This window comes from Lissotriton helveticus, chromosome 7 (genome assembly GCF_964261635.1).
Source record: "Lissotriton helveticus chromosome 7, aLisHel1.1, whole genome shotgun sequence".
Lineage (NCBI taxonomy): Eukaryota > Metazoa > Chordata > Amphibia > Caudata > Salamandridae > Lissotriton > Lissotriton helveticus.
In genome coordinates this window covers 1,505,117,042-1,505,129,954 of record NC_136068.1, presented here as the reverse complement: position 1 = coordinate 1,505,129,954, position 12,913 = coordinate 1,505,117,042, and the positions used below count along the sequence as shown (strand labels likewise).

The 12,913-nt window shown below is 43.0% G+C and overlaps 1 protein-coding gene across 1 annotated transcript in view; it reads right to left on the bottom strand.

The window, feature by feature from the left end:
• The window catches only part of RPL18 (ribosomal protein L18), a 40,333-nt gene extending 30,955 nt beyond the window's left edge, over positions 1–9,378 (bottom strand). Inside the window, exons 1-3 of the mRNA XM_078654943.1 lie at positions 9,232–9,378; positions 7,075–7,161; positions 6,832–6,939 (exon numbers count right to left, since the gene is read on the bottom strand). Coding sequence (XP_078511069.1) covers positions 6,832–6,939; positions 7,075–7,161; positions 9,232–9,234 — 198 coding nt within the window. The 5' untranslated portion in view covers positions 9,235–9,378. The remainder of the gene's footprint in view (positions 1–6,831; positions 6,940–7,074; positions 7,162–9,231) is intronic.
• Between the last annotated feature and the right edge of the window lie 3,535 nt (positions 9,379–12,913).

The window sequence follows — 12,913 nt, the reverse complement described above, 5'->3', positions numbered from 1 at the left end:
CTTTGGGGGTCATTTAAGATGTGTAGAACGCCCTAAATAAATCCTGTGAAAAGTGTTGAAAGTGATTTTCAGTGCATTTAACACTATTTTTGCATTAGGAGAAAAGTACTGCATTTTATGCCTATTAGTTTCAAAGCATATCCCTCTGCCCACTACTTTCCTTACTTCTAGGTCAACGCCCCATACCACCGTTTTCTGCTGTTTTACCGACTTCTTTGTCCAGTCCTCGCGTTATCAACCAGGCCTATTTCTCTACTTCTCATTCTGCTCACCACTCACCTTCTCTCTAGTCAGCTTGCCAGCAGCCCCTCCCACCAATTCACACCTTCTTTCATTCTGCCTACGTCTCCTTCTAGTACTGTGCTCGGTGCCCTCGCTACCCTTACTTTAAAACTTCTCAGTGCTGCTCTGCTCATGACTCTTCCACTGCCCAGAATTCTGCCAACCCGTCATCTTACTTTCAATTTCCCTGCATACTCTCTTACTCCTACCACCCACACTACTTACCACTCCTCTCCTATCGTTCTGCCAACTCGACATCTTACTTTTCTGCCCACACGCGCTATATTGGCTCCTGTCTCTCCTGCCACTCGCTTCTCTTCTCGTCCCTGACCCAACTCTGCCCTATTGCCCTGCCTCTACCCGGGCCTTTCTGCCCCCTGCCTGCGCGATGAGGGCACGGCAGAAGGCCGTGGAGCTTCTGGCCTTATTTGTTGATTATGCGGAAAGAGTTCTTTTCCGGGGTGTTTATCTCCGTTGACGTCTCGTGCTCTCTGAGCCCCCTGGTCCGGGCTGAGGGGAGGGGACAAAGCACCGGGCGGGAGCAGCGGGGCTCCAGGAGATGAATTAGGAGCTATGTCTCCGCCTCGCAGGGCCAGGCGGGGTACATTTCCACACAATAAAAGTCGCTTACTCTGGCTCAAGCAGCGCTTAGTTTTATTTTTAATGGCGCTGCGGATTACCGGCCCCCGAGCAGTCGAGGCGCTGGCCTCGGGGATTACTCGCTAATGAGGCCGGGCCCGGAGATGTGTCTCTTAAGCAGAAAGTAATGCGGTGCCTTTTATTCCACTAGATGTTCTCTTCCGTTTTCAGACGGTTTTAAACCCCATTTGCCCGTTTCTATTACTTTTACATCACACTGATTAAATTCACACTGACTGTTTGCGCATATATCTTCTTAATTTTAATATCTACCATCATAAAATCTGTAATGGTGAGATTTCAAATTCCGGCAAGACGAGAACCAGGCGGGGTGCGCGAGGGCAGTAAAAAAAAAATTGAGTTAGTGCACGAAGCGGTGGACACAGAAGGTAAAACCGGAGGGGGCGAGAGGGAAGACTAAGGAAGAAAGGAGAGTGGTATGACGGAGAGAACTTGAAAGAACAAGGGGACCCATTCACGCCGCGACGGGGTGACTCCCAGAGGCAGCAATATGCTCACAGTTGGCAAACACAGCTCTGTTTGGACAGCCAGTGGGGCCATCCACTCGGCAAACACCGGCAATCCAGTTAGTCCTCGGCAAAGGGAATCAGACACTGCGTCCACTCCCCGGGCCTCCGGGGACACACCAGCCTGGCCTTCAGCACAACAGCCCCTCTCTTAAGAGCCAAAATCCCCCCAAAAAAGAAGAAACAAGCAACGGAGAGTGAAAGGGGAGGGGGGCGGTAACGGGGAGGGGGGCGGAACGGACATCGGGAGGGGGCGGGAACGGGGCACAGGACAGCGAGGGGGGGGGGGGGGCGGGAACGGGGCACAGGACAGCGAGGGGGGGGTGGGCGGGAACGGGGCACAGGACAGCGAGGGGGGGGGCGGGAAGGCAAGGAAATGGAAAAACAAGCTCTCACCCACCTGGACTTCCTCCAACGTCGGTCGGCCGCAGAATGAGAACAACATGGCGCCGAAAAAAACAAAAAACAACTCCGCCCACCGCCGCATGACTCACAGAGGGAACGCCCAGGGAAAAAAATCGAGGGAACGCCCACGAATCTGGTCCGTGAATGACGGACAGATCTCTGTTCCAATGGCTAGCCTCCATTTATGGAGCTAGCCAATGGAATAGAGGGCGTATTCAAGTGCCCTTACTGTGAAGACTACAGATTTCTCTGGAGGCGGAGCTAAGAGCTCCGCCCTCCAGCGAAACCTAAAAAGAACAAATAATGGAGAGAATGCAGAACAATGTCATACATTTACCCCAGTAAGAGATCTCAGCCTAAATCCATAGTTTTGACTGGGGGTGGATGTTTTGATGGACAGAATGGAGAAAAAAAAATCAATTGTGTGTATTTTACCAAATAGTATGATTGCTTTAGAGTTCACGAGACTAAAGAAAGTTTAAGTTAGAAACTCTAGATAACAAGCATTGGCATTGCCAATAGGTCTCGCTTGGGGACCTTATAAGTATTTAGTTTTGCAGCACAATATCCTTGTTGCATAATCGGATATTGTGCTGCAAAACTAAATACTTACTGTTGCTATCTCTTCTTTCCTTATTGTTGTTTGTGTAAGGGGTGTTTTCATTGCTGCCAACATATTTCCTTCCCTGTTTGTGTGAGGGGCGTTTTTCACTGCTGTTAACTCTTCCTTCTATATTCCCTTTGTGTGAAGGCGTTTTCACTGCTTCTAACTCTTCCTTCCCTATTCTGGTTGTGTAAGGAGGTTTTTCGCTGCTTGTAACTCTTCTTTCTCTATTCTGTTTGAGTTAGGGGCGTTTTCAGAGATGCTAACTCTTCCTATCCCGTTCTTGTTTGTGTAAGGGGTGTTTTCATTGCTGCCAACATATTTCCTTCCCTGTTTGTGTGAGGGGCGTTTTTCACTGCTGTTAACTCTTCCTTCCATATTCCCTTTGTGTGAAGGCGTTTTCACTGCTTCTAACTCTTCCTTCCCTATTCTGGTTGTGTAAGGAGGTTTTTCGCTGCTTGTAACTCTTCTTTCTCTATTCTGTTTGAGTTAGGGGCGTTTTCAGAGATGCTAACTCTTCCTATCCCGTTCTTGTTTGTGTGAGGGGTGTTTTCTCTGTGGCTAACTCTTCTTTCCTTATTCGTGTGAAGTATGTTTTCACTGCTGCAGACTCCTCTTTCCCTGTTTGTGTGAGGCGCGTTTTCCCTGCTGGCGCCCAACATGTCCCTCCCTATCCTTTGTGTGTGGTGGTTCACTGCTGCCCCCGTGAGAGCCCCTGCTCGGTGTGTGTGGGTAGTTTCCAGTTCTGCTTCCCACCGGTGCTTACTCTCTCTTGCTGCTGTTCTGTCCCGCCATTGAGTGCGAGGGGAGCTCGCGCCTCTGGTCCCTGGGATGAGCCTATTGCATCGATCTGCGTCGCGCGCCAGTGCAGATGGCGGTTACAGCAGCATGCATCTTCAACAAACAAGCTCCACTGCGGGCAGGTAGTATTTAAAACCAGGAGCCCGATTGTAGTTCCAGGACGGCCAGAATCCGAGCTTGTTAATGGCCCTTTATTAACGACTAGTGCGTAGTTGGAGGGCTGTGTTAATTAGGAAACCCTGCATTTCACAGTCTGCTAATTGGAATGTCAGGGTCATCAATGCCGGGAGGGAGAGTGTGTCGGAGACGTGGGAGCGAGAGAGGCAGTGAGTGGATTCGTACAAACATCATGGCACGACAAATCAGTGTGCATGTGTGCACGAGAGTGAGTGGGTTTTCATGAGAGGGGGTGGGCGAGCTTGCCTCCGAGAGAGTACAAAGGTTATGGGACGGGAATTAACTAATGAAGTGCACATGTGTATATGTGCGAGATAAAGGAAAAGTTAGCGTGTTTGTGAGAGAAGTTGTTCTGTGCACGTGAGAGATATAAGATGAATGAACTTTAGAAAAAAATAGGATTTAGGTGTAGCGGTATGAAGAGGAAGTAGGACAGGCAAAGAGAGGATGTGAAAAGGTAGAGGAAGGAAGAACAAATGGAGAGGAATCGGATAAAGGGAGCCGAGGGGGTGCGAGGGATGAGGGAACACGGCCTGGGGGAAGCTGGAGGGGGAGGAGAAATGCAAGGAAGGCTGTGTGCGGCGTAATTAGGGGAGGAGAAGCCGAGAAGCCGCAGAGCGCACGCTGGGCGAAGCCCTTTGATGTGCTCTGCGGCAAATGGAACGAGGCTGATGCGCGTGCATGTTTGAACACGTGGTTCACATGAACTGCAGGAAAACGCCAGCAAAAAGCTGGTGGTTTCATGATGTTTTCGCCGCTTGAATTCTCGCTCCGCTCGATGCGCATCGATGCGCATCGATAGGTCGCGAGACCTAAAAACTCATCTACACATTAAACGGATAGTGTGGTAACCAATTGTACCACTATTACATTAATCACCAGCATACATTTACAACCATCTACTTACTTTACTTTGTGTGGCACTTGTATGGACAGCCTAGCTCCATTTCCCCATAGCCCATTTTACTTGTTGACCAATACCCAAACGCACTACTCTCCATCTTTTAACCGTAACAACTCTTCGGATTCTAGCAACGCCAATCATGTCAATGTCCTATGAACATTTTAGAAGCAGTCCGATATTGATTTGAAATAGCTCACAATTGTCATTGCAATTAATGCATGGCATAACATTCGCCACAACATTCTACAAACGTTTCCATTAAGCCACTGGGACTCTTCACATTTATAATCTCAACTCAAAGGTTCAAAGGTTCAAAATAAGCTTTATTCGATATTCAGAAAAAATATCATATAAGCATACCTCATATACATAATTAAAAAACAAGAATACATATATATTTAAGAATTAGTTAAAAATCATTCCTTTAAAATTCCAGTAAAAACTTCTGGGAGAATTAAGAAACATGTACGTTGGACAGGACAATTTAAAAGACAGAAAGGCGTTGGTCAATGTCACCAGTCTCAATCCAAAGTTTTCCTAAATTTTATCACTGATTTTAAAAACTGTTCCATTTTGGCTATCACCTCTTTATCCTCCAGTTCCTTTAGACGCTCAAAAGCAGTTTTACATGTGCGAATATTCCATCTCTTTAGTAAAGGTAATAAAAGGGCTTTTCTCAAAGCTCCATAGTACTTGCAAAACAGGATGGTATGAATATTTGACTGTTGTGAACTAAGATCACAGGGGCAAAGACAAATGATCCGTGACCAATCATTAGGTTTTGGGAATGTTACGTGACGAAAAAAGGAGCCCATTCTAAATCTCGTGAGTAACATCCTTGAATAGCATGGAATGTCTGATGATAGGTATAATTGAAGCCCCTTGATGGGTGTCACCCGTTGGTATTCCAGGATCATGTCAGAAATTTTTTGTTTGTTCCATCTGACTGTTTCCAAGTGGTCCATTAAAATCTTTCTCAGATGTTTTCGCGAGATGTTTTCTAGTAAGGATGGATTTAAGAACCACTCTTGGCGTCCGATTTCAAAAAAGAAGTTTCTCACATAGTTTAGCCAGTTAGTTTGTTTAAAATGTTTAGCCCCTTCCAATTTAAGAATGTCTTGTAACACCTCTCTATTAAAGGCAGTTTCATGAGTAGTCCAAATTTTGTGCCAGAGAAGGAGGGGTTCCGTTTTGATGATGTCTATTATATACGGAAGATCTAGCTCGATGTGCATTTTATATAATCTCAACTCAAAATAGGCTTAGCAATAAACAGGTTTCTGATCAAACTCACGATGAACGCCAAGTTACCCTCAAAACACTGCCTAACTTGCCACCATTGCAGATAAAACAGCATTTAAACCTTAACATCTGTATAAACGTATCCAGTATATTTTAATTTTGCAATACTTAAAGAATACTATTGCTCTTCAAGTAAGAGCCCCAACTGCCCCCCCCCATCAGCTACTGTATGCCCGATAGCTTTAACTCCCATGCAGCTAAATCAAGAAACAAGCTTATAACAGACGCAATATGGTTGATACAGTTGGACCTAGAAACCTGCTAATTATGCAACAGATGACCGATTGTGGCAATTCTAAAATTAGGAAAAAATTACTTTAGTAGCATAATTAGAGGCCCTGCCCTTCAACCACACGTTTGCGGGGACATATCCTCACATAGCTTAACACTGCAGTAGTTCATTTGTACCCTCTTGCTTGATATACTGGAGTCTTAATGGTATTCCACATACTCTAGCCCTAACTACTCTAAAGACTACTGCCCAATTTACTGTTCTAACCTGTTGCTACTCTAACGGCCGACATAAGTTCCCCCCCTTCTTTACAGGATTAAACAAACTTGTTTCACATTAATAGCCTGCCTAAATTTAACCCACTGCCTTTTAAAAAACTGCACTTTCAATTGTGCTCATTTGCTTCTACTGACAAATTCATCCATAGCCTTGCTGCGTGTTATATCAGGAACAATCCACGACAGACCCCTCAATAAAGAAATGTGTTTTAAAAAACTCAAAAATTAAAACGTCCACACATTACACAATTAAACTGTGCAAGTTGCTATTTTTTGTACAAAGCTTTCGAGGACCGAGATCCACATCGTGCTAACAAAGTGGTATCTCAAGACAACCATGACAATTACCTCAAGTTTACGGCGGCACATGGCTAAACAAATAAAGAGGAAAATGTATAATGTCATGGTGACGGATCCTTAACTGAGGCCTTTAAGAAATCTGCCAACTATTCTCTTAAATGAGAGGTACATATCCCATCCAGCTGTTGGTACACGCCACTATTAAGCCTCGAGGGCCTGCAAAAGCCTTAAAATATGGTAAGAACACAGGGTCAGGATTTCATCGATATCTAGTACTGTACAGCCAAACAGGTTTTCACTCCTCTTAACAGTATGTGCTTTGCAGGTTACGTGAATTTTGATACTGCTTCATAAAAGATTTTGGTCGGAGGGGCACTTACCAGACGAGAGACTGCAAGAGGGGGCCTGTTTGCACGGCTCATAAAAAGGCGCCTCAGAACCACCTTGTTGAAGTTGGAGTTTGTACGACGGGCCAAGAACCGGTACAGCTGTAAACAAGGACAGAGGGCACACATGAAACCAATAGTGTCAGCACACAAAGAACACGTCAGACATTCAAATAGCAAATATTAAACTGCAGCCTGCAAATGAATCAATGAAAAAAAAAATCGAAGTGTAGTTACCTTAACCAAGAGCCGTAGGTAGATATCCTGACTTTTGGGCTCCTTTCTTCGCACCTTGCGATCCTTGTTGTGGCGGATGTCCACTCCCTGCACAGCAAAATAATCAGAGGACAAGTCTGAGGCAATACTGTTAAATATCAACGTTTATTCAAGACAACCGCCAACATAAAATTAAGGCGCATTGTGTCCACTGTGGACCTGACAAACTGGCTGTCAATCTTCAAACACTTAGAATGGACATCTTCCCCTCAACTTCATTCGCCCCCTCCAATGCGAATAAGCCGCGCAACTTACCACAGCGTTTATTTGGCGAGTAAGCATCCCTCCCAACTCATATGTTACCCTTTATGATCAGTGATTTAACAGTTAAACGTCGCAAATCAAACGGAAGTTAATAAAGTCACGCAGTTTATTTACTGAAATCGTCCAGAAACATTGGTTTTGAAAGTTGTTGTTCCTTCTAAGAGAGATGTGTTGGTTTTTAGGGTGGAGAAGTTATACTATACAATAGGCTGGTAAGAAGACTCGATCCAATGGAGGGGGGCTATTCGTGTGCTAAGTTGTTTGCTGATATATGTATACGCGAGTAACTATCGTCAAAATAGGTCTTGAGCTCTAAACATTCACGGGTGTCAATGGGACAACGAAACCCACTATAGATAATATACCGATTCATATAACCAGTCAAGTTACTATGAAACAAAGTAATGAAACATGGAAAACACATGTGTGCTGCTTGCTGGTGTGTTTCACAGACGACAGGTTTTTTTAATTTGAACTATATACTTAAGTGAAGATATTTTCGCACAGTCTGCCTGACATACTCACACTTACCAATGCACTATTTATGACAGCATTTTCCAAAAACGTAAACGTTATAAACTGATTTTGCACTGAGCACTGGTCTATTACGTCTCGGAGCAAAATATCACCTTACGATAGACCACGGTGTAAATGTTTTAAAAACATATCCCAAACACACTATGGCTACGCTGGACAAAGAATGACCTTTCAAACGAAGGGTTTGTTTTTCTATAGTCGCTCAGCACATTGAAGCTTTTAATACACAAAAACAATTGGAAAAAAAACAATTGATCAGATAACAGCAATACACAAAAGCAACAGCTTGCAAAATAGGAGTACCTATAACCTGCGCCAGCAACAGAATACATTATGTCCCAACAGTCTGGAAATAGCTGTTGGCTAATGATGCCAGAGTAGTTGAGACAAATAACTAGTGATATAACAGTAAATTGTAAAGGAATGATGTTGGGTGTTAGCACAGTGACCTGTCAACAGGTAACAGCGACGAGAGAGGACCCTGGAATGCATACTTGCTCAGGCTGACGATATCAACACAATAGCTTTAAAGAGGCCGGTAATACTTGGCAGCTGGACGATTAATCAAGAAGTACTGAACAAAAAAATTGTGACTACAATCAGAGGAAGGTGATGCCAGGGACAAGCGGTTATCAGAGGCAGCGATGGATGAAGCCAGGCTGTGCTGAGACTAGAAACATCTAAGAATGAATGCGGCATGGCGCTTCTAGGGTTGTTGCAAGTTATTACAAACGACTCAGTGATGTTTCAACACGAACTGTAAATAATGACCGAAAAGTACCCACGATCATAATAAACAATTTAAAACCCGTTCCAGAATGGGGACAGCACCGTTTTAACGTGAAGCCGTTCCTGAGAGAGAAGCCTTCGTTAACTGCTGCAACTGAAAAATGTAACGACTAACTTGCTAGAAGTAGCGAAATGGAGCCTTCTTAAACGTGTCCGCTTTTACAATATTTCACAATTAAACAGATTCTTTACAGAGAAACTTCAATGCAGGGTGACTCTAGCTGAAGGAGGTACATGGACAAGAAAGCTGGACATGGCATTAACGCGCAATAGCACTCGGACATGGGAAGACGGCAAATATCATCTGGGGTTTCTCATCACATCCCGACCCCAGTCCCCTGACAAGAACGGAGAAAGGGGGGCATAAGAAGTGGCCCACGAAAGAACACTCGCAGCGAGTGTCGTACTCCACTACTTCGGACAACGGAGAAAGAACAGACATAGGACACCAGCTGTCATGGTGCAAAGAAACACATGGGCGGCAAAAGACAGGATGAAGGCAGATCGTGGCACCGGGCCCGCTCTCACCATGATGGCAGCTGTAGGTGTCTCTGCTCCTAAAGCAGGAAAGGAAAGAGAGGGCGGCCGCGCAAGGGAAGATGGGAGGCCACGCACACCGGAAGCATCACATTTGCGCGGCAGTGAAAGTAGAAAGCGGACAATAAAACAGTGTAAATGCGGTGGCCATTTTGCTATTGGTATTTTACCGGACCGTACTTCAATAGTACAACTTGTCGTGTTTTTTTTAACTTTACATTTGAAATTGGTTTTTATTGTGTTGGTTGCCGTTAGTTGCTTGTGATTTATTGTGGTTTTCTACGCTTAGGTGTTTTGGTAACCATTGGTGATCTACTATATGGTGAAAATAAGGAAAACTTCCTTGCATACTGTCAACTCTGAATTTGTGAAAGTCGAGTAGGATCATAACGAAAACAGATTCTTGAACCAGACTTTAAAAGTGTATCCAACCGCGTTTTTTAACCTTAGCGTTCTTATAATTTTGCTTTATGTTTATACATTTAGCAGGACTTCTGCAGTAGCATTGTCCCTACGTTCTCATCCAAGTCCTTGCGCACCTTCCACATGCGAATAAACACAAGCATTTGCAATGCAATAGGTCTTGCATTTACCAGAGTTTGAGCTATTGGGATTGTAAATGACTGCATTTATATTTATTTGTTGTTTTTAAAAGATAAATAAAATGCATTGTAGTTTACAATGCCAATTACATAAACTTTCGCAAATGCAAGCTCTATTTCATTGCAAATGCATTCTGCGCCCGTGCTATAAAAATAAATAAAGAAGTGTTAGGAGTGAGAGTGTCATTCTTGCAACAGCATGCAGAACAAATCTATTTGAGAAAATAGTGCTCAGGAGCTGTATTTAAAGCCTACCGAGTAACAACACGAGTAACGGGAAGTTACAAAATGAGACAAGGCGGTACTAAGGAGGGGCTACTAAGCCTATTTTCCAATGAACAGCCACAGTTTACAGTGAACAACGACACAAGCCAATGAAAAATGAGCGGAGAGTGGGCGGATCTTCAAGTCTCTACCTGAATACAGCATGGCTCGAAGAGCAGCACATGCGTTGCCCAAGCTCGACCTAAAAAAGAAGAAGTAAACTATAACAGCCCTGCCAAGTATCAGAATCAGGTTTCAGTCTAATGCATGTTAGTGTGGTGTCCACATTGTGGTAATCCATTTCCTCATGCTTTCTGGAATTTCACTATGTCACTGAGTAGAGTGTTAAGCCTTTAGAATGTTTTCCTTTGACTCTCATCTGTTGCTGAGCTGGATATGATGAAGACATCTCTTTGCAGCTGTGGTTGTTTAAGCTGTCCTTCTTATCAATAAATCCTGCTTGAACCTACTCATTGTGTATACCTCATTACTACACAATTATTGGCGACGTTGGGAGCAGTGATTTTATTGAAGGCAGCGTTCACTCGCTTATTTTTTTCCTATTTTTGGCGAAAATTGGAATTTACTTAAAAAGAAGAACGTTTTCTCTGTTTATCTACTGAGAAGATTCTCCGTCATACAGACAGATCGTGGACCATCATTATACATCGGTTTGAACCTCAACTATAAGCCAAATCTGACTGATCCTTAAACGTGAGCCAGCTCAAACGTGAGTCATTTCTATTTGTACTTAATTCTCCGCACTGTGCCTTTACTTTTCGACCGCACTATCGAGCGGTGTCATGAAAATTTGACAGTAAAGAGCTTGTACAGTCTACGTGAAGTATTCGTTTACAACAAATAGATTACTCTCGAGCGTCGCTCGAGCGTCTTGCAGTTCCATATTTATATTTAAAAGACTCACCTCGAACGCTCCGCCTCTCGAGCGCCTTGCAGTTCGCTCATTTTATGAACTCACGAGGTATCTCACGAGCGTTCTTCAACCTGCTCCTTCACCATTGTTTATGCAGAGCTCCACTCATCAAACGCGTCACTGCGCACGTCATCACGCACTACTGACGCTCTCGGCGGCCATCTTGCTTAAGTCAGAAGCATAATCTTCGTGTCAGTAGAAACATTATTCATACTTGTTTTTCTTTCCTCTTCTAATCCTACGGCGTTAATCAGCGTTCCTTTTAACAAATTAACGCTAGTTGTCAAAGACTTCAACAACATTTTAAGAGAGGAAAAACGACTTTTAAAAAAAAATGTAAAAGCTTTTAACACTCAAATTTCAAGACATCAATAGTTAAAAGTTGAGAACTCCACTTCAGCAAATCTTTTACTACGGTGATTTGCACACCACCAACATTAATTTTTCTACTTTTAGATTTTCAAGTCCAGTTAATTACATTTTATTATTCATATTTTTGCCCTGATTTATATTTACAAATGTCTAACATTGCTGCACCACCTCATTTTCTGCAAGTTGCAGGCGATCCTCCTATTGAATGGGATCTTTGGTTTCCCATGTTTATTGCCTATGTAGATGTTTTGGAAAATGAGGATTGTTCCGCAAAAAGGAAACTTGCTCTTCTAAGACATTGTCTTGGTGGAGCTGGAATAAAAGAATTTGATAATCTACCACCTTTGGAAGATGCTGGAGATATGGATGTGTTTAATAAAGCTTCGAAACAAATGAAAATCCGTTTTGGTAGACGGATAAATACTGTGATGGAAAGGTTTAAATTTTATTCTCGTGAACAGAAACAGGATGAAACGATAGAAGACTACGTGGCAGCTTTACGCTCTCTTGCTTGCACTTGCTCTTTCGAAACCATATCATATGAGCAAGTTCTTAGAGACCAAATCATGATGAAAACCAAAAGTAAAAAGATCCAAGAAAGACTTTGGTTAGGTACTGAGACTACCCTTGCTGCAGTTGTAAACATAGCTAAGGGTATAGAACACTCTGAAATTTTTGTATCTGAGATTAGAGAGAAAAATTTAAAAACTAATGTTCCAGATGTTGAAGTTGCCATAGTTAAATCCTCTCCGAATACTTTTAATCCTAAGCCTACATTTAAGAAAGAATATGTTAAGAATTTTAATGATAATAAGAGTTTTACAAAAAAAAGTACAGTTGTTTGCTATAGATGTGGTAGCACTAACCATGTTGGCAACTACAAGGGTTGCCCTGCATGGGAAAAAGTATGCATCAAATGTAAGAAGAAAGGACACTTCGGTAATGTGTGTAGATCTGGCCATAGGATTAACTATATTTCTCCTGAAGAAGAAGAAGTTTTGAATAGTCTAAATTGTATACTTTCTGTTGATGAATGTATTCAGAATAATTTTCCTTCCTGTACAATTCTCGTGGACGACAAACCAATTGACATTTTTGTTGATTCATGTGCTTGGTACACTATCATTGGCAAAGATATTTTTGAAAAATGTTGGCACAATAGGGAACTCCTCAGTCCAGATATATATCCTGGTGGTTACACAGGACGCAGGATTGCATTAGAGGGTTACTTTTGGGCTAAATTATTTTTCAAAAACTGGGATGTCAAAGTTAAGATTTATGTTGCCACTAAGGGTGTTTCCTTACTTGGTTGGCCTCATCAACGTGCCTTAGGTATCAAGTTAGATCCAAATTCTGTTCCACCTGTTTATGTTGAAGAACCCCGTCATGAAAAACATATAACTGACTCTCTAGTCAATTTAACTTTCAATACTTCCATTAACCCAGATTTTACTAAGAGTGTACTCGAGAAATTTCCCGAGATTTTTAGCGACAAACTTGG